This window comes from Pleurodeles waltl, chromosome 3_1, assembly GCF_031143425.1.
Source record: "Pleurodeles waltl isolate 20211129_DDA chromosome 3_1, aPleWal1.hap1.20221129, whole genome shotgun sequence".
Taxonomy (NCBI): domain Eukaryota; kingdom Metazoa; phylum Chordata; class Amphibia; order Caudata; family Salamandridae; genus Pleurodeles; species Pleurodeles waltl.
In genome coordinates this window covers 1,033,070,056-1,033,092,888 of record NC_090440.1, presented here as the reverse complement: position 1 = coordinate 1,033,092,888, position 22,833 = coordinate 1,033,070,056, and the positions used below count along the sequence as shown (strand labels likewise).

The 22,833-nt window shown below is 41.3% G+C and overlaps 1 protein-coding gene across 6 annotated transcripts in view; it reads left to right on the top strand.

Annotated features, from left to right (window-relative positions):
• DTX3L (deltex E3 ubiquitin ligase 3L) overlaps window positions 1-22,833 on the top strand; it is a 220,043-nt gene that overhangs the window by 132,653 nt on the left and 64,557 nt on the right. For all 6 annotated transcript variants that reach the window (XM_069224304.1, XM_069224300.1, XM_069224301.1 and 3 more), the window contains one exon: window positions 10,865-11,082. In XM_069224304.1, coding sequence (XP_069080405.1) covers window positions 10,865-11,082 — 218 coding nt within the window. The remainder of the gene's footprint in view (window positions 1-10,864; window positions 11,083-22,833) is intronic.

Here is a 22,833-nt window from a genome sequence, read left to right as displayed (position 1 = left end):
CCCTGCAAGCTTGTCCAACACAGGAGCCTGAAGTCTGAGTGGGGCATAAACACTTACAAACAATACTTTGTCTACCCCAAAGGTCCTGTACCTTCACGTTCCTACCCGCTGGGTCTGTCCACTGTCTTGTGATATGAAAGGAGGGGTTTTTACGGGTCAATATTGCCACTCCCCTGGAGCCAGAGGTGTAGCCTGTGTGTGCCATCTTAAGATAGGGCCTTCTATCCAAAAATGTACACCTTGTGCCCTTAAGATGTGTCTCCTGTAAAATAACAACATCTGGATGCATTCTCTTTATGTACTGAGACACCAGACCTCGTTTGATCCTGTCTCCAAGTCCATTTACATTCTACGATAGCACAAAAAAAGCCCAGAGGATTTACTCGGGGCCCTATATCACTTGTGGGAGTCATTGTATTCAAAGGGGGACTGTGTTAAGCGGGAGGAGGACCTCCCATCCCTGACTTCCGGGCTTGTGAGCGGAACAATTATATGCCAGTAATTCGTAAGAAGATACCTAACATGCAAACATATCTGTGGCTTATCTAAATTCAACATAAACAGCCAAGAAACAACCCTCAGCAAAGCAGGTTTCCACACCTCCCATCGGCCCCTGTGAGTATTAACCCCCATACTACTGCTCACCAGGAGTCGAGAGGTCTGTAGCCCCCCCTCCCCCAACACCCCCGCCTCTTCAACACAAAACTACAACTCACGGATCGCCTCCACAAGAGGAAGACTCCCCGACTCAACCCTGAGAACAGGGAAAGTTACGTAATGTCTAGAGAGCATTCCAGCACCACCTTCTGCTCCTCATCCTTACACGGGATGGTACGAGCACAGTCGGCTCACTCTCTTTTGTCCCCTTGTTACTGTGCTTCCTCCACAGTCTGGACGCCTCCCTCTGCCCCGAGAATCGTTTCCTCAGTTTCTAGTTGATTAATGGCTGCCACCAACAGATGAGGAGACCCTGGTATCGTCCCAGTGTCCGCACCCTGGGCGGTCACCCCTGTGCCTGCAGCTGAGCTTTCCCTTATGTCTCTCTTCTGGATAACCGTTGTCTGACTAGCTCCCGAGTCAGACGATGCCGCTCCACTCTTTGTCAATCATCTCACTCTCCATGGTGTGTTTCCATCTCCTCTCTGTCGTCTCCGGCCCCTTCTCCTGGGGCGCTCCCGGCCTTCTGCCCTTCTCCTGGCCACACCTCCCAGACAATTGAGGGCACTCCTCCAGCCACTCCCAGGCATCTTCTGGGGATTAGACGAAAAACATTTTCCCTTGAAACATGACTTTTAGTTTGGCTGGGAAAAGGAGCATGTATTGCAATTGGAGGCTACGGAGCTAACCTTTACAGAGTCAAATGTGCGTCACTGTCTCTGAACCTCCCTGGTGTAATCGTGAAAAAGGAGGATATTTGAGTTCTCATGTCATTCGAACTTCCATCAAAATCATCTCTGTCTTGGAAGTTTAAGAAACTGACAATCAGGGGCTTTGGAGGCGATACCGTGGGAGGTGCACCCCCTAAAGCCCGATGGGCACGCTCAATCACAAAACAGGTCTAAAAGTTTTCTGACGGCAAGACTTGTCTCAGTCATGCTTCCGAAAACTGGCCCGCATTGGTCCCCTTGGTTCCTCTAGGGTAACCCACGAATCTCAGATTGTCCCTGCGGGCCCGGTTTTCTGCATCTTCCAGCCACCACTTAATATCCTTGTTGAGGACCCTAGTTTCAGCCATTTTCTTACGGAGGTTCCGGACCGTATCCTCAGGAGGTCCGATCTTCCCGTCTCTGCCGAGGTGACTGCCACATTCCGGAGGTCTTGGTGCTGGAAGGAGAAATCCGAAATCCGAGCTACTTCTCCTACGTGTCCCTCCAGTGCCTTCCTAGAGGACTGAATTGCTGACAAAAGGACGGCATTGCCAGGCACCGCCAGGGAGTCCATAGCCGGTGGTGGTGGGGGGGAGGGGGGTGGGGCACCACCTTCATGTAGCGGTCCATACTCGCCTGTCTAGGTGGCTTGGGTTCCTTATCTCTCGCCATCATGGTACTTATGGCCCACCACCTTCTTTTACGACACTGAGGTTCATCCACTGAGACCTGTACCACGACCCACTCCTTTGTGGCGCGATCCCGCCAGTGAATTCAGGGCGGTTACCGGCTGTCCCAGTCTCAATCGCCGCCAACTCTGCGTGGTTCTCAAGCAGGAGCCGGACAGGCTCACCCTCCAATATCTCAGTCTCTCTTGGCAGCAGGGGAGGACCAGAAAAAAAGGGAGGAGGGGCGCCCCAATCCCACACTAGGCCTGGGCAGCCCACCTCCGGATGGATCGGGGGGTCCCAGCCTGGCCACTCCCACTGTCTCCGCCTCACCAGTGGGTCAGCCGCACCTCCTCTCACTCTGGGGGCCAAGCTGAGAGGTAAGCAGATCTTTTAGTCGGATTTTGCCAGGGGCCGGGATGGAGCTTGTTCAAGGCACGTCCGTCTTAGGCACTTCTTGGCTCCGCCCCTTCCCTTTTTCATTGTTGTACCCCCACCCGCCCTACTTTTTTTTTTTCCTGTCTAACGATCTCAAGTTGGATCGGCAAATAATTATTTTTTTTTTTAAACGCACTTGCGTTCTGCATGTGTCCTACAAAATGATGGCGAGTCACGTTGTCGACTTCAAAAAAAAAAAAAAATATATATATATATATATATATATATATATATATATATATTATTATTATTTTTAAGGTATGTCGCATGGCATCATGGATGCTGTGCAGCATGCGAGAGCTTTTGGCATTGCCAATGTTTGTTCCTTTAGATCCTTCCAAACTATGTCCACCATATTCATGGGTGTGAGAGCTGCCGGCATACCTTCAGTATGGCTGGCTAGAGATCACAGGAGATGAGTACATACATAGGTCGTGATTTGAGCAATCAGTGTTATGACATGTTATGTTATGTTATGTTATGCGTATTTATATAGCGCCTAACTGCCCTAAGGCCTCGTAGCGCTTCAAGTGCCATTGCAAAGATGAAACTATTTCTATTCGTTGAAGAATTTAGGTTTTAAATAACCACGTTTTCAGGTCCTTCCTAAAGGAAGTTTCTTGAGAATTGGATCTTATACTGAAAGGCAGGTTGTTCCACAGCACAGCACCTTGATATGCCAGTGATCTTCCTCCCCATCTTGCCTTCCTAACCAACGGTACCATGATCAGGTTAGCTGATGAGGATCTGAGTGGCCTAGCTGGAACATAAATCTGTGCCAGTGTTTTAAGCATTTCAGGACCCTTATTAAAGATGGCCCTGTGAATATGATAGAGGGCCTTAAACTGAATCCTCTCTGCAACCGGAAGCCAGTGTAAGGAGACGATTCCTGCTCTTATAGAGTGTTGTTTAGGGATGTTTAAAAGTAGGCATGCCGCGGCATTCTGTACTCTTTGTAGTCTTTGGATAACAAATTTAGGAGATCCTATAAACAAGGCGTTGCCATAGTCAATTCGCGAGCCTATCACCGCCTGGATGACCAATCTTCTGGCCAAAAAAGGTAGTATTGTTAGAACCTTTCTGAGCATCCTAAGCAGGGCAAATGAAGTTCCTGCTATTCTATTGGCATGTTGTGCCATTGATAGTAGGGGATCCAACCAGACGCCCAAGCTTTTAATAAGGCTTTTGGGAGGAGGCAGAGTGGAGGCTCCGTCTAGATTGCTGGACATAGCTAAGGGCTTATTATTCCCAAAGTACATCACCTCTGTTTTTTCATTGTTAAGCTTCATTTTACTACCCGCCATCCATGTAGCCACTGCTTCCAGGCATGGTCCTAATGCCGTGCCCAGGTCTGGTCGGGCTTTCGAGAAGGAGACAACTAGTTGGGTATCATCTGCATATGAGACCAATTTTACTCCAAATGGTTCTACGATCCCTGCCAAAGGCCGCATATAGACATTAAAGAGTAGCGGACTCAGCGCCGGCCCCTGAGGAACACCGCAAGTACTGAAGGTGCGCTTAGAGATGTAGGATCTATCCAGCACCTGAAAGGATCTACCATATACATATGAGTTGATCCATTCTAGTGCCGTGCCCGCGATTCCACATTCCCGTAATCTAGTTGCGAGGATGCTTAGATCAACTGTATCAAATGCTGCGCTCAGATCTAAAAGGATGATTGCGGTCTCACATCCGTTATCCATCCTTTTTTTTGCTTCCTCCGTGATGGCAATCAGTGCGGTTTCTGTTCCATGTTTAGGCCTAAAACCCATCTGAGTATGATGTAAGAGTTTTTCTTCCTCCAGAAGTGTAGACAGCTGGCTATGTACATGCTTCTCTGTCAGTTTAGCCATTAAGGGTAGCAGCGAGATTGGTCTATAATTATTCAATATTTTAGAATCTGCATTGGGTTTTTTCAGCAGAGGTTTCACAATTGCTTGTTTCCAAGAATCTGGCACCCTACCAGAAACTAATGAGGTGTTAATCAGTTTAGTGATTAATGGGCCTAAGATGGGTAATCCCATAGTTAAAATCTGGGGGGGCGCAGGGTCCAACGGGGATCCTGATTTTATTGAATTCAGTGATTTTTCCACTATATCCAAACTAATAGGCATAAAATTTGTAAAGCGGATGTCCTCCTGCTCTTCCTGATGCCCCATCTCCTGTTCTTTACTTTGAAAATTAGGAAATGTTTCATAAATATTCTGAATTTTGCTCAAAAAGAAGCTTGCCAGATCCTCTACGTGTTGCTGTGGAAAATCCCTATTTTCTACTTCCTCGGAGGGATTAATGAGGTCTTTTAAAGCATTAAATATCTCTTTAGATGAGTTAGCTGCTGCCTCAATTTTTCCAGCATAATATGCCGCCTGTGTTTCCCGAATTTCTGAGTGATACTCTCGAATCATAGTCTTATACTCCTTTTTGATAGAGTCATCTTGAGTATATCTCCATTTCCTTTCTAGTTTCCTACAGCCTCTTTTCTTCTCTAGGAGGCGGTCATTAAACCAGGGTGCCGAATTCTTTCGGCCTATATTTCTGGTGTAGTAGAAAGGTATTGTATCATCCAAGCTATCCTTTATCCATTTATTCATGGATTGCGTGAAGTCTGATATATTGTTTGTATTTATCTGCCCTGGCTTCTTTTTTTTGAGTGCCTTAATCCACTCAGTGGCTTTTAGTTTATGCCACTTTCTTCTGCATGAAGAGGCGGCCGTATTCAAAAACTTCTGCTGTGAAATAGATAGTTCTATTCAGATAATGATCTGACCATGCAAGTGGAAGTGAAGATATAAATTCTAAACGTGATACGTTAGAGAAAACTAAATCAAGTGTATGTCCTCTGTTGTGAGTAGGTCCCTGAATTAACTGTACTAAGTCACAGGCCATCATATCTGAAATCAACATCCTAGTAGAGGCCTTATCCATCTTTTCGGCCTGTAAATTAAAATCTCCCAACACTAGAAAGTTAGGTTTAGTATATATTGATTGTGAAATATTTTCCGCTAGTGAGGTCATAAAATCTCCCATAGGGCCTGGAGGTCGATAGATTAGAACCCCCAATAAAGTATAATGAGGATTCACATTGATGGAGAAAAGACATGCTTTCACCATCTTTAATTGACGTGGGTGCTGTAGTAATCTTACAGGAGTCTCTATAAATTACTGCTATACCACCTCCTCTAGAACGTCTATCTAGTCTACTCATCTTATATCCGCTTGGAAGAGCCATTACAATATCTGGCGCAGAGCTCTCATTCAGCCATGTTTCAGTCAGGAACATGGCCAGAGGCTCTCTTTGTTCCACCAAGAGATGAATATCCAGTGTATGAGCTCCTAACGAACGGCAATTGAGTAAGAAAATGGGTAGATTGTCAGGACCCTTGTCCTCTCGTCGGGGCAGGTCAACTTGGAAGGACCCGGCACAAGAAGGGCATCTAAACTGACCATTGTGGAGGTCAGTGCTCTTTCCACACCTCTTGTAATGAACATTATTTAAGCTGCACAGATCCTCTCTTGAGTAGGTAATGATTTCTTTCCCTAAGGGATTTTGAGCATAATTTCTTGGCTCTTGGCTCGTTCTGGCGCGGACGGGCGCAGACGGGCTTGCCTTTGCTGCGCGCGTCCGCTGCGCACCGCGGTCACGTACTGTTTAAATAGTTTACTAACAGAAACTAGAATGCCAACCTCCAAAATGGCGGCCGTTTTCCGCTTATCTCCAAGAAAGCTTCCTATATTTAATATGATTTTAACGTTGCTAATGTATAGAATAACTTATTTAAAACAGATTTAAAACAGATTTAGCATTAAACCAGCATGTCTTCAACAGCGAAATTCATACAAATAAAAACACTTTCAAGAAACGATTAAAACGAGTGTTTCATTAGGCAGAATACCCACTGCACACACGTATTCTATGGGACAATCAAATTCAGTTTTTAGCTTTTAACCCTTTTTGCACTTTTCTTCAACCAGAAAAATAGTTTGCTGTAGGCACATAAGCGTAGGTAAGGCGCAAAAGCTCTCCCTACCTGCCGCTGCGCGCCGCGGTCATGTACTGTTTAAATAGTTTACTAACAGAAACTAGAATGCCAACCTCCAAAATGGCGGCCGTTTTCCGCTTCTTATCTCCAAGAAAGCTTCCTATATTTAATATGATTTTAACGTTGCTAATGTATAGAATAACTTATTTAAAACAGATTTAGCATTAAACCAGCATGTCTTCAACAGCGAAATTCATACAAATAAAAACACTTTCAAGAAACGATTAAAACGAGTGTTTCATTAGGCAGAATACCCACTGCACACACGTATTCTATGGGACAATCAAATTCAGTTTTTAGCTTTTAACCCTTTTTGCACTTTTCTTCAACCAGAAAAATAGTTTGCTGTAGGCACATAAGCGTAGGTAAGGCGCAAAAGCTCTCCCTACCTGCCGCTGCGTGCCGCGGTCATGTACTGTTTAAATAGTTTACTAACAGAAACTAGAATGCCAACCTCCAAAATGGCGGCCGTTTTCCGCTTCTTATCTCCAAGAAAGCTTCCTATATTTAATATGATTTTAACGTTGCTAATGTATAGAATAACTTATTTAAAACAGATTTAGCATTAAACCAGCATGTCTTCAACAGCGAAATTCATACAAATAAAAACACTTTCAAGAAACATTGTGCATTCATGCCTCGTATAGGGCTTCTCCTGGGTGGGTGTTCTTGCAAACACATGCATGTATGAAGCACAGAAGACGAAAAGCTTGCTTAAACATATCCTGGCCATTAAAAGAAAAGATGCAATAAACATGGCAAAACAGAATATCGCAGGAGACTATGCAATCAGACAGAAATACAAATGTTTCTAAGAGAGAATAAGCAGTGTTGCTAGCCACATATTATCAAACTAGCATCAGCTGTTTAATTAAATTCTATCCACAAGCATCTTCAATTTCTCAAAGGATAGTCTGTGGTACAAGTAATTATTATCGTATGGATAGACCCAGTCAAGTGATTGAAATGATACAGTTTCTCAGCTTTGTAAAATATAACAAAATAAAACAAAAGTTGTAAAATTTGATGAATAAAGAGAAAACATTTATCCTTTGTAAGCGATTTCTGGGTGCACCAAGGGTGGGTAACATCTTGTATTCTTGTCAAAGAACACCAATAAAATGTATGCTTTACACATTTTTTTAATAAATGTTTAAAGTGTGATTTCACAGGAAGTTTTCCAAATTTTTCTTATTGTTATGATCAAAAATAAGCTATAAACATCAAGAATCATCGGCCATGGACATGAGCCTTTGCCGGAGAGAGAAAGAAAGTAAAGACACGCGTGTCATAAGAGTCATACTTGTACAGCAGATAAAACCACAGAGCACTATAACATGTATATCAGACAACCTGGGGCTTCCACAGTGTTCATTTGCATATGCGATAGATATATTGATTGGCACCGTTTTATTTAAGACAAACCTCCTGCACTCTCTAGGGCCCTAGATATTTTCATAGCTGTTGGAGCTCCCGAGCCTCCATGGACGTATCTTTCAGCTTGAATGCATCCGTCCATTTATGAGTAAAGCCTTCCACCAAAGGCTATACTTAACTTACCCACAATTTGTCTCTGCATGAAACTATGGGCATCCGATTATTATCCCCAATACCCTGAATCATTAGTTTGACCGCCCTTGATTACCTAGTTCCTTTAACTGCTTAATAAAATGGATTGCTACATTCCAGAATGTTTCTAATCTAGAGGATATCTAGATCATATGATAAAAATCTATGGTTTGCCCACAACCTCTCTGGCATAAATCAGTGTCAGCCCTTACCATTTGTTATTGTCCAATTCTTGTATTGTGGGTTCTGTATATCTGCTTTAGTTGTATCAGTCTGAAGCGTGCCTTACGGGCACTTTACAAAGAGATTTGAAGGTCCCTCTTTTTCCTTGATTCTTCTAGCCCTCTCATATCTGTGTCCAGTCCACACTTCAAAGATATCAGGATATTGTTGATTGAAGCCTTGTATATCAAGGACAACGTCTTCCAAACCAAATACTATGCTAACATCCTATGCACTTATGCTGCCTCATCTGACAACTGCGTATTTGTGGGGGAGTGTATACATATCTAAACTCTAAGTATCTATTCTCCTTGCTGTGTGCTAGCTTGTATTATTCCTGTAATTGGACAAACGGTCTCATACCTTGTGCACCCCATATATCCTTCAAGCCAAGTATCCATACAATATCCCACCAGCCAAAGCCATGCAGCCTCCTTGGCTCCTTCAAATTGTAGCTCTGCCACAGTGCAACTTGTTATTGCATGGTCCCCTCTTAAGTCTTTGGTGGGCAACTTTTACACCCTAACTACAAAGTCTGTGCAGAGTGCAGTTGTCTTGTGTGCCTAGCACCTTCTAATGCCACCAATTATCTCACAATGCTCGTGACTGTCTATCTGATCAATGGGTCCGGTTGAGATGCAAATGGCCATTCATTTATTATAATCATGGGTCATCCTGTAATATTTCCACAAATTCAGGATATATGCCTTGAGCCAGTGCCTTTAGAGCAATCCGAGCGGGACTCTCAACCCGAGACAGTCTGTGCTCCTTGCCTTCTACCCATTGAAAGAATTAATCAGATATAAAGTAGAGTTCTAAAGCAATTAGAGAAATTTGGGACGGAAAATCAATTTGTAAACTGGAGCTCTGCCCAACCGTGAGAAGGACAGCATTCTCTTACGTTTTTCATCATTCAGAAAGTTATCTATTGCCCTAAAAAAATTAAATCCATAAAAAATATTTACATTGCGTATAAATGCTGAATATTTAAACCTTTAGGATTTGCCCTGAGGGGTGGAAAGAACCTGTGTATCTGATCCTGTGCTGCTAATAGTGTAAACCACCAACTTATGCCAATGTATAGAGAATCCTAGGTATGTTCCAAAGGCTCAGAATATCTGCAAAACCCTGTGTATCAAAGCAGTCTCAGGACATGTGACATATAACAAAATATCATCTGGTACAGTGAGATTCGATCTTCCCACTGGGATTCCCCAGTCATGGTGCCTCTTGATGGCATCCTTCCAAACCCAGCCAAGGGTTGCAGAGCCAAGACTAAGAGCACTGGCAACAGGGGACAACCCTGGCTTGTGCTCCAACTTAGGGCAAATGTTTCCAATAGCACCACTTGGACTCGCGCCCTAGCCATGGACACTATGCATAGCCTATTCACGCAGGACAGAAATTGTGGGCTAAAGTCTAACTTCTTAAGGATCACCATTAAGTAAGTCCATTCCACTGAATTAAAGGCCTTGGCCCCATCCAAAGAAAACGTTGATAAGGGCTTTGGATGTGGTTTAAATGATACCCTTATCTTACTTGTTATCTTACTTGCATCCTTTGAGACTCTGGGGGTTAGCAATAGGCAAAACAGTGGAAAACACAAACTGAAAGCATTCTCTGTTGATTCCAAACTTGAGGTATTTCCTGTTGCATCTTTTGAGGGTTTGTGAAATGCTGTACATCAAGAGACACTAAGCAATCTTTTCATCTAGAGGGATGTAAATTGTAATGCATAATAATTACTATAAATACTTTTTCCATTGCTTGTCCTTATTCAGAAATCTGACTTGCACGGTTGGATGTCACTGCCCTCCTCTTTCTTGGGGTTCAAGAAGTACCTCAAACAACTGCTTGCGGACTTCCCTTTTCGAAAGGGGTACTTCTTCTATGTTCCGCTTTTAGAGTAGGGCAGAAATATATCATTAAAATATCTGTGTGGAGAAGGACAAATGAATGGAGGCTTCTTCAAGAAAGGAACGGAGTAGCCCGGCGTAACCAGTGGTTGGGCTCACTGGTGTACAGTAATCTTGTTCTAATTTTGGGAAACCTCTGCCTCCTGTCTTCCAACAGAGAATGGTGGCACATCTCCACCAAGGCTTGTTACCGGGCAAACGAGGATGAGAACCTGCTGCTGCCTGCCTCTACTTGCACCTCAGTGTCCGTGGTAGCAGAACATTTGCTGAGGTTCAGGCAGAGTGTTTTATTTTAAATGGTTACATTGGTGGATAAAACCCAAACATTTTCTGTACCATTCCATTAATTCACCTTTTAAAAGAACCCCTCAGTGACTTGTGATGTCCTTACAAAGCATGGCAGATTGCACTTTATCCAATACATCACTAGTAGATAAGGAATTCCTTTACTTTGACCTAGCAATAACTTTAAAAATACCTTAAAAATGAGATACTAAAACTTAACCATTGTCTTTTATTCGGTGTGTTTTTGTGCCTGTTACACATGAATAGACTAATTTAAATGAATATGCCTTATACCATTATGAATTTATATAGGAATAAGCCTTGGTGTTTTTAATTATGTACATTTCATTACGAAATAGGCTAAGCATCCAAACCCGGGCCAGAGGTTCCAGGGAGCACAACGTAGAGCATATTTGCCTGATGATGATGAAGGACGGGACATTTTACATCTGCTTAAAAAAGCCTTTGATCAGAAATTGATATTCACAATTGGTCAATCTCGCACTACTGGAACCAGTAATACTGTTACATGGAATGACATTCATCACAAAACCAGCATGCACGGTGGATCGCAAAGGTGAGGCCTGAATACCTTCCATTTGTCTAAAGCTTAAATCTGAGTTGGGGTGCTGTACCAAATTAACATATGTGACTCATGAGCTTGAGTTTATTTTATTCTTTTAAATATTACCATAAATTGGAGGATACGGTTGTGTTATAGAATAGCGAAGTAGTTTAAGGAAAGTAACTTTGTTGCAACTTCTGTAGTAGAACTTTATGCCACTTGCAATAAGTCAGCACAATAGAGATATGAATCATCTTCAACTAACTCGATATCTGTGTGACTCTCCTGTTCGTCTTTCTTTAGTTGGCATGACAACATAGTTTCAAGAGGTCATGGCCAGATTTTCAGGATGACCACTTACTGTATAAATAGATTCCATTTAGGTTAACTGTATCTAAAGTTACCTTCTAAGGAAGTCCTAAAACTCTGCCATGGAATCTGCCCTTTCCGGACTTATGTTTTAAACCCTAATCTACAAGAAAGCCACTGATGTAATCTAATGATACAATCCATTGTCTTGAATTGGCTCTAGGCTTGAAAAGAAGTTGCATGTGGGTATAGAAAAGCCCCACTAGAGATAACATCTGATGCAGACCTCAAGCTTGTTACTTTTGCCAATGCATGCCTTGCTTCTGTAGTGCTGATGAATAATAATTCATTTTGTGTATGGGGTCCCCAAGACTCACATTTGAACATTCTTTTGTAAGATTTTTTTATTTATTTAGGATTCTAGTTTTTACTGTTCCTTCTACCATGCTTCTCTCTTTGTTGATAATATACCACAGATATTAGATGGAATTGCACGCTATACACAATTGTGCCTAATGCTCTTCATGAGCTTTCATTTGTCGAAGTTGCTAGGGGATTACACTGCCATGAGTTTAAGTTGAATTCGATTTTCTACAAATGAACCCTGATTGTGAAGCACATGTTGATCCTGGTGGGAGAAAATATGATTTGTAACATCAGATTATGAAGTTCCCCTCATTTTATTCTTAGTTTATATACTAACTTGCATTTCTCCCTAGAGCACAAAAGACAACAACGGTTTGATGTAAAATTGAGTGGTAAAATACTTTGTTTTCTAGAGAAAGTGTGTGAAGACAAAGCACAGACGGGGAGTACAAAACATAAAGTTTGAGTGATCTTCAGTAAACGCCCACTTCAAATAAACACCAGTACCAGGCTATCCTCTTGCCCAACTCCCAGTCATCAAATCCCCATGTATTCAAACCCGCCAAGAGTCTAGTCCCAGTGCCACATTTCATAACAAGCATGGATGTGGCATACAGACTGAGAAAAGACACCCACCTGTGATATAACAAAGTGCAAAATCTGGAGGAACATCCACTGGTAATCCACTGTAGGTGTCGTGAAGGAAATTCAACCAATAAATTTGACATTGATTGTAGGGTTCCAGTAATTGGATAATCTTTCATGACTACCCAACTCTAAATCAGAATCATCATTACATTTACCTGTGAGGGAAGATAAGTATACTTGTTAATGAGCAATTGGTAACTTGCCTCCAGGCTGCGGATCATTGAATGACAACCACTTTTCAATATTGAAGTACTCAAAAACAACTCTTCTCCCCCCTCCTCCGAAAAAATCTAATTTTTCAGTCTTTCATTGTAATTCAGCCACTAATCTGATTTAGAGATGACATTCTTTTTCAGTGCTAGAAATTAAGATCTTTCTTTTTCATTACTAGATCTTCAGATATTTTTGCAGGTAGCATAGCTTATTGTGCCTCCAGTTTTGGGAGTCTGAAGGTTCTTAGGGTATTTCCGTACCACAGATTTGTTACAATTAAAACATTCCTTTTTTATTCAGTCACACCTGCTAGAGTTTATTTTGAAGTAATATTTACTCAGCAACTTTTCATTAAAAATATTGAGAAAATCAAATTACTGTCCTGTAAGCATTGCTACCTCCTTACAGGATTGCTCTTTAGATGCACACCTTCCCACATTCCACCTCCTAATAAAGGTGACCGCTCACCCAAAGAGACTTTCCTGAAGGTACTTTTACCACTCCCTATATTTACAACTGCTCTTCCTGATACTTCTTTACCTTGCAAATCATTGAAACAGTATTTCTCTTTCAAATCACTTGTATTCCATTCAACCACTGAAGTTTGTTTTCTGCATTTAGGGCCAGATGTACAAAGCATTTTTTCAGTCGCAAATGGCCCATCTGGACGTTGGCCACCGGAAATATGCTTTTTCTAATGTACAAAATGCGAAATGTGATTCGATAACTTGTTAGCGAATCGCATTTTGCTTTTGTGATTCAGTATTTTGAAGGGGCGTGTTTAGGGCATCACTTTAAAATACCGAATTAATATGGTATGTCTTACTGTTTTGAAACTCAATTCTGGTCACAGAACAGTAATACTTTACCACAAGTTTCAAACTGGTGGTAACCCTTTTGCAAAGGGGAAGGGGTCCAGAAGGGACTCCTTATCCTTTGGGAATGTAAATAATATTTTTTAACTATTCTTAAAAAATGAAACTACAAAGTTTCATTTTTTCTTCTTAAACTCATCCTGTTTTCCTTTACGAAACACAGGGCTGCATTTATTGAAAATATTTTTTTTTTTTAAAAGGAGATTGCTTTATTAAAAAGATTCCTAATGGGCCGCAAATTGCAACCTACCTCATTAATATGCATGAGGTAGGTCTATTTGCAACCCACTTGGAATCGGTAATGAAATTCAAAGGAGTTTCATACATTCGGAATGCTGATTTCTTAATTGCGATTCGGAGAGAATCGCAATCATGAAAACGGTATTCGTAATATTAGCACATCAGACCCTTCTTCCACCCCACAGCCATAAAGATACAGACTTTAATTCTCTAAGCTTTTTGAAAAAAATTAATATCAGCAGAATTTTTTTTAGACATATTTGTTATGGCTCTTTGTTCGTTCATCAGCATTTAATTGTGAGTCATGCACAATGTGAGCAAGGCGTTATTTATATTTTGGGAGTCCCTTATAATGCTGTTCTGCACCAGTCTTTCTAAGCCTGACATTGCACATTGTTATGCAGTGCATACATTACCCGTCTGGAGTTAGGAAAATGCATCAATATAAAAATTTAATTTTCGTTGCCTGTCTTTCCCTGTTATTTACTGGTGTGTCTAGTTTATCTTCTTGTAGAGGTGTGGGATGTCAGGGCCAAACAATTGTTTTTTGCCAACTACAAAACTAAAAAACAAAAGTGTGAGTTCATGCACATCTGAGGGGGAACTAGAGAGGGATCCAGCCTGCTATCCTGAAACAGCTTGCCTTACTGATGATTCTTTATGTGCTTTGTGCTGACTGACACTTTCCTGTGGCATGTTTCAATACGCTCAGTCATGCTTAGGAACAACTGATTGTCTGCGCTTGGCCCTGCTTTATGGTGGTTGTCTTCCATCATCGCCACCTGTGGAGACCCAGCAGTGGAGAGAGTCTGGTAGTGGCATTGCACATTTGGGAGACTGTTCAGTACAGCTGTGTTGCACATACTGATGTGGGGCTGTTATAAAGACTCTTCACTCACAAGATCTTGTATAATAAAGATAATCTTTAGTCACAAGAATCATTAACAATAAGGCCCACCAGCAACACCGCAAGTAGAGCTGCTGGTGCCGTCCATTTAGTGAAGCTTCTCCGCTCAACATGCTATGACAATAATATTTATACCTCTCCAACATTCTACATTCTTACTCTTACCTCATAACATGTTCAATCTATACTATAATAAGCATCTACTATTACTACAAACCATTTTTATGTTTTTTGTGTTTTTACTATATTGTTTACACTTGAATGTATATATAACATCTCCCTTTTTTAATTACAAAAAATAATACATGATAAACTCAGAAAATGTCTTTGGTACTACCACCTTTCTTCCTGTTTTTGAAATACGTTCCTATTTAACACTTTGTGAACTTGTAGTTTGAGACTGAAATGTTACATCAAAATTCCTTCCATCGCAATATGTCAAACCATGTTCTACATCTGTATTGTGTTGAACATCACTATTGCTTTCTCTTTCTTCCATACTTTGGCTGGAATTCATATCAACAGTTTGGTCTTTCTTCTCTTCTGTCTGGACCGCTCTCAGTGAATAAATCAAAATAATCATGTGCTTCACCATTTGTAGTTGTCGGTTTATCGTTCCATAACTTTTGTTGACCCAGTTTCAGTAAAACAGCTGCACTTTTATTCCACCATCCTTTATCTCTTAACAAATAGGCACTATTAGAAACCATCACAATTTGTACAGATGAAGGATTGACTGATTCCCCTTTTTGTACTTTCACACATTTTCTTATAAGAACCCAATCTCCCACTTTAAATGCTTTAGATCTTACTTTGTTATTTGACTCTTGGTAGATTTTGATTTTGATTTGCTTCTCAACAATATTTCTTTTAATTTGCAATCCATCATCATCAATCTTTTCAAACATATTTTGTACAATCTTATCGTTTTCAAACTTGGGTGTAAATATTGTGTTTTCTTTTCTGCTTTTTAATAAATAAAAAGGAGAATAATCGTTATTGGGGGTAATAGTACTGTTATAACATACACATCAAAAAATTATGTATTGACAAATTAGAAGCTACTACCATCTGTACTCCTTTCAAAAGTGTATTGGTTTGTTCCACTTGACCATTAGAACATGGACCGTAAAGTGGTGTTTTTCTTGTTTAATTCCATGTTTACTTTAAAATGCAGACATTTTCTGTAAAACAAGTTGTGTACCATTATCCTAAACTAATATTCTTGGTAATCCTTCAATTGCAAAATTATTTTTAGAAACTCTATAACCACATCAGTAGTTAATCTTGAAATAAAGTCATAATGAATCCACTTAGAACAATAATCGGTGAGAACTACTGGATAACGCATGTCAGCATTAAGTATGTTGAATGGACCTGAAATATCTATGACTACATTTAACCATGGCCCTTTTGCTATGTTTATCACATCTTATACATTCCACACACTTGTCAACATGCATGTCCACATCAGCATCTAATAATAACTCCTTAGTAGTTTCTTTGTGGCTGTAATTCCTGGATGTCCTTTGTGGGCTAAACCAGTTAACTTCTTTTATAACTCATATGCTGGCACAAACAAATCCTGTCTCAGTAATAAACCTCCCTCAATAGTTAATTCAACAGCCTCTTGTACATAATGTTTAATAGGCACATTTACACTCCTGAGCTTTCAACCACGCCTCTTCAGATTGCTCCTTCACAATACCCAACTGCATCCACACTTGACACAACACATTCTAAATCATTTAACTCCAATTCGCTCTAATCTCTTAGAGGTAATTTAGATAAACAGTCTGCACGTTTGCTTCAAACCTCTTTGGAAGTGTACTCCTGGAACTTAAAAATTCATCTTACCAGTCCTGATGGTGCTTTAGCATTACCTTTTCCACAGCCGTCCATCTTGTAAATTAAAGGTTTGTGATTGGTTACCAGTTCAAATTCACTTTCCCACAGATAGGTTTTCAATTTCTCACCAACCCATACACATGCTAGTCTTTCTCTTTCGAATTTGCTGTAAAAACGCTCTGCACTCCTGAGCATTTTTAAATGAATGCCAATGTATATTTTTTTCCTGACACTATCTGACTAAAAACTTCTCCGATCTCTGTTGGACTGGCATCTACTGTTGTTATAATTTTTTCTTTTGGATCATACGGTTGTAAAGCAGGTGACTTTAATATTGCATTTTCTATTTCCTCAAACACTTTTTCTTGTTCTTAAACCCCCACACAAATTTTACTTTTTGTTCTTAGTAACTTTCCAAGTGGCTCAACCAAAATTGCATAACCCATAAGAAACCTTGTAGAATATTTACTTAACAGAAGAAATGTCTTTAAAGTACATTTATCTTCTGGATTGGGTGCTTCTCAAATAGCTTTAAGTAAGTTTTTTATTTTATTTATTTTTTTGGTTTTATACAGTCAGAGGATAGAGTGTGCCTTAAACACTCAATTTCCGTACATAAAAACTTGCATTTGGATTTACTTACTGTCATTACTTTTTTCAAAGAATTTCCAGAACCTTATTCAATATTTAATTGTGCTCATGAACAGTTTCAGCATGTATTAAAATGTCATCCTGAAATTTTTGAACACCTTTTAAATCTTTAACCAGAATATCCATTAATTTTTTTTAAAACACTTGCGGTCGATGCAAGCCCAAACGGTAGCCACATAGTTGTAAGCACAAAATGGTGTGACAAATGTGGTGTAATATTTAGATGCAGTTGACAGTTTCACTTGATTGTAAGCTGACTTAAGATCAATTAATGAAAAATATTTAGAACCACTAGTAGCAGCTAACATTTCTTAAATTTTTGGCAATGGGTGGCAATCAACTACTATGTTTTTGTTTAATGATCTTTAATCAGTGCACAATCTTATTTCCCCTTTGTTTAATCTTGCTTGTGCACCATGACTGCCTGCCATGCGGTAATAGCACTTCTAGGGGTACGGTGTGTACTATGTCCTTTTCGATCGCTAAATGTGGCATGTTTGTCTGGGGATACTGTCAGAGTCTCGGGGTCTGCGCATGTTCCCAACACATCCACCACTGAACAGCTCCAAGACTCTAATAGATAAATTACAGAGGCTAAGAGAGCTCAAGAGGGGATTAGGAAGGGAAACAGCTGGGAAGGAGACCTGTAGTAAGAAAAAGGTTAGAACACACAATATGAAAATTATATCTCCTGAAATCAATACTAGACTATGATTCTAAGCATAGTTATTCTGAAAACATGAACAATCTAAGAATTAAGTTTAAAATGACTAAGTTTCAAGATGGCCAGATACCTGTAAGGGAATCAAGATGGATTAAATGAAAACTTTCTTATTCAAGTACTTTCCTTTACATGAGAATCAGAAAAACATTCTGACTAAATTTTAAACCAGTCATATAAATCCTTTTTTTGAGAATGCATACTAGGACCATACAACATTGCATCTAGAAACTCTGAGCTTCTGTGTACTCTTAAAATGTTTCAACACAAATTGCGCATATTGTAGATTTTTATATATATATATATATATATATATATATATATATATATATATATATAAATAAATATATATATATAGGAAACACCATAAAAGGATTGTGCACCATGAATAACACAATATGGATTCAGGAAAATAAATCACATAACTTGTCAACTCGAATATTACATGATAAATATCTTAGAATAGTGGCATACAATAAACAACATGAATTAAACTTGAGGAGAGAATCGTGCGTCTTGCCGATTCGAGTGTCACCATGTAAAATGCCAAGAAATGGTAGTACGCAATGAATATCAAAGTCAAATCATCATTAAACGAATCGCGCGTCTTGCCGATTCGTAAGCCACGATGTAAATGCCAAGAAATAACAGCTCACAATGAATACCAAGATCAAAGTACAATGAAACGAATCGCCAATTCTTAAGCCACCATGTAAATGTCAAGAAATGGTAGCACGCAATGAACAACAAAGTTAAAATACCATAAAACGAATTGCGCGTCTTGCCGATTCTTAAGTCACCATTTAAATGTCAAGAAATGGTAGTGTGCAATGAATAACAAGATTAAATTATCATGAAACGAATCGCGCGTCTTGCCGATTCGCAAGTCACCCTGCAAATGTCACAAACACTCAAGCACATATTTCACATGCGCAAAGTACTCTGTCAAATCATAAAAGAATTAGGCCCAAGAACATAAGAGTTCTCGATAACGGCATCGGGAGGCCAGCCCAACCACCGTCTTACCACCCAGAACAAGGATCTCCAAATGAAGAATGAAAGTCAGATGTCTGGAAGATCAAATAGGCCACCGGGACAGGAGCTCAGGAAGTAGCTGCTGCTCTGCACCAGGACCTCTGAATAGTGAGCACTTGGAGCTGGGCTGGCTCCTTTTTATAGAGTCTTGGCCCAGCCCACGACCACACCCAGGCATGTTGCAGGGAAAGTCTCTAGAAGGCCCTGGAAAGGGACCACACCCTAACACGCTCTGAAAGCCTGCAGCAATACATTGCAAATGAACAGCATTTGTAAGCACATTAAAAATAAGTCTTCAGGATTGAACTCTGCAATGCAAAAGGTTAAACAACAACATATCAGCACAATGCATAAATTACGTTGTTTTGAGAGTGCTGGGTTTTTGCATTCTAGTCGCCAATAGAGAGCGTACTGCCCTGGTGTTGACAGAATACAGCCAGTTGCGTGCATATTGGGCTTGGACACAGAGGTAGTATAACTGGTACTCTGACACCTCAAATCCCCCTTGGTCATATTGCAAAATGAGTGCTGTCGACCCTATCCTTGGTTGTTTCCCAACTCAAATTAAGGTCAACACCTTAGAGCTTAGGGTCTTGAAAAAAGATTGCGTCAGCGGGATAGCCACAGTAATGAATAGGTATAGAAATTTGGGAAGTATTATCATTTTGAGCAGTTCCACCCTGTCTGCCAGTGATGGCGGCAGTCGCACCCACCTGGTGATCTGGTCATCTAGCCCAGTCATGGCTGTACCATAATTATTGCGAAGAACAAGCTCTGGGTCATTGTCTATCCACACGGCCAGGTACTTGACTAAATAAAGATTCCACTCCAAAGGATAATCTAGGTGACATGGTACCGTGTTATGGGTAAGAGGCACTTTAGTGGATTTCGCCCAGTTGATGCTTAGACCTGAATGGTACTCGTGTCGAATATGCTTATCGATAACTGACGCAAGGTATGCCTGGGGTTCCCGGATGTACATACGATATTGTATGTGTAATGAGATATGGCTAATGGACGGCTAGTGAAGCGCAGAGCAGCTGATGCATACCTTTGTCTGATATTGCATGCTAGCGGTTTTAAGGCCAGTGCAAATAAAATTGAGGAGAGGGGGCCACCCTGCTTTGTTCCCCTGTTTATAAACAGCAGCTGTGAAGTGTGTCCATTAATTCTCACTTGAGCCGTCGGTTCAGTATATAATAATCATGTCTACTGCAAAAAAATCTACAGCACCCCCATGAGACCCAGCATTGAAAACATATACGTCCTCTCTAGGGAGTCAAAGGCTTTGGCTGCACCAAGCCTGCATGTCTGGGTCTAGATGATGTAGGATTGCAAAAATGGTACGCAAATTATGAGCCATGGACCGGTGGGGTCCGCCAGAACCATAGAGGTGAGTAGTGGTTGTAGACCTGTGGCTTGGATTTTGGCTAAAATCTTAGTGTCTGTATTAATTAACGACAATGGCCTGTAGGGCTCGCATTTATTGGGTGGTTTCTCCAGCTTGAGAAGGGTGATAAGGGCCTCCCAGAGGGATTGGGGCAAGTACCCTGAGTTATATGCTTTGCCGGATACAGCGAGTAAATGCAGAACTAGTACATCGTATAGAATTCACTCGTTAGACCATCAATGCCTGGAGCATTGGCATTAGGAAAGGTATGGATTGCCTTGATCACTTCCTCTACGGTCAGAGGCTGTACCAAATATTCCAGCTGGCCATCCGACAACCAGGCTAGGGCTATGTCCTTTAGATAGTTTGCAATCTCAGTTTCCTTAATGGAGCAACGGCTGCTATATAGGCTTGAATAGTAGCTTGTAAAGGTGTAAAATATTTCTATGCCGTCCGAGGTGGACACAGATGTAGCATGCGCAGGTGCATCCTTTGGTTTCAAATTATGTGCTATATTTCTGCCTGGGCAACCTCTCTCGCCATACAGTCTCCCAACATGGCACCTAGATAGGAAATGCATCTTTCACTCCATCACTTTATTGTATGTATGGCATGACATGTTCCTATATTGCACAGGGATGCCGTGTACTGGGCCTCTAAGCCCTTGATAGTTTGTTCGGTATGCTGCAGTTGTGTGTGTAAGTCATGTAGGACCCCTGCCTGCAGACCAATAAATAGCCCCCTAATATAAAATTTGACCGATCCAACATTATTCTAAAAAAGATCTTGTATGGCGTCCCTCACCCCATTTCTAAAGGTGGCATCGTGAAGAGCTGTGGCACAAAATCTCCAGGTGAACGGGGGCAGGGATATGTGTGGGGAGAGTCACCTCTAATTTGATCGGGCGTGATCGGACAATGTCCTTGGCAGGTTTTGAATGCCCGTAGTGCAGGTGCTAACATTGCTGGTCACCAGCCAGTCGTCCAGCTGAGACCACGAGCCATGAACCGAAGAGATAAAGGTGCCCTCCCTGACTGTGAGGTTTCTCAGCCGCCAGAGGTCTACTAGGTCCTGGCCAACCATCCTGTCTTGTATTACCGTGGCTAAAGTTGTCCTGCAAGTCCACGAGAGTGGATCTATCTATGTTGGGGTCTAAGTATATATTAAGGTCTCCAACCCAAATGATAGCTGTTGAGGGGAATTTCATCAATCAGCGGCATATTGTCCGATAGAAGTCTAGGTCTTCGGTATTGGGACCACAAGTTACAGTTGTAATCAGAGTGCCATACAGTGTACCCTGTAATATTACATGCCTCCCAAAGTCATCTACCTCAGAGGAGGGTCAAAGTGAACAGGACACCGTTTTTTATCAGGATGAGAACCCCTTGGAATTCAAGGAATATGAAGAAGCCACTTTGACACCTGCTTATTTGTATTCTATTGTCTGTTCAGTCTAGCTAGTAAGGTGTGTTTCCTGCAATAGGGTGATTTGGACATGGTGTCTATCAAGGTACACTAGTACATGGCGTATCTTACGCGGATTGTTCAGTCCACTAAGATTCCATGTTAACAGTGTCACTCAACCTACAGTCGCTGCCATATTATGTTAGGGACAGATGGACCTAACATTCCATGACGTGATGTGAGATGGAGTGAAGCATATGTGAGACGTGCAGCAGCACTGTAGTGTAGGGTTAGTAAACATAACCAAACGTCGAACACCCCTCACCCACTTTAGCATTACCAGCCGGCTAAGATACCCGGTAATACAAACATTGCTTAACTTTGGAAAACATTTCATCTGGAAATGACAGATATGAACATCATCGTTTCATTGAACATTGAACTTGTCAGGGAGTACCCTCCGCTGGGCTGTTAGAGACTCCATGTTCTGCCCCGAGAGCCGGGGTGGCCATGCCCAATAAACTCTGAGCCTCCATCAAATGTATTCTATATTATAGGTGGTAGACAGAGTATTTAGACTACATCCTCATGCCTATCTGTATGCATTGAGGTCAGTGAGTGTATAAGTTATCGAAAGGCTGACAGGTGTCCAACGTCATCTTTTATCCCCTCGGTGTCGTCCGCTGTTCATGCTAGTAGATCTAAGAAGGGGAGTACCCGGAGCACCTCCAAAGCTGTTGTAGTTCCTGGGGGCCCAGGTAAAGTGGTTAGTGACAGTTTGTCAGAGCGAATCATCCACGTTGGAGGAGGTACGATCACTGCATGGCGATGCTAATGTCTTTATATATGCTTTCGCTGCCTGTGGGGACGTTAATATTTTAGGTTTGCCACGGTGGTCTGTACGTAATCTAACTGGATACAGCATGGCATAGTTAATACCCAGATTTTATAGCTTCTTTTTGACCGGTGCAAATTCCTTCCTGGCCTGCTGTGCTGCCACTGTGAACTCTGGAAAAATGCAATGGGATTCCCTTGGTATAGTACCACGCCCTTCTCGCTGGCCATGTTGAGCACAGCATCTCGATCTCTGTAATTTAGGACTCTGGCTTTAATTGGACCCGGGCGCTCCCGGCAGTGGACAGTTGCCAGGGCTCCC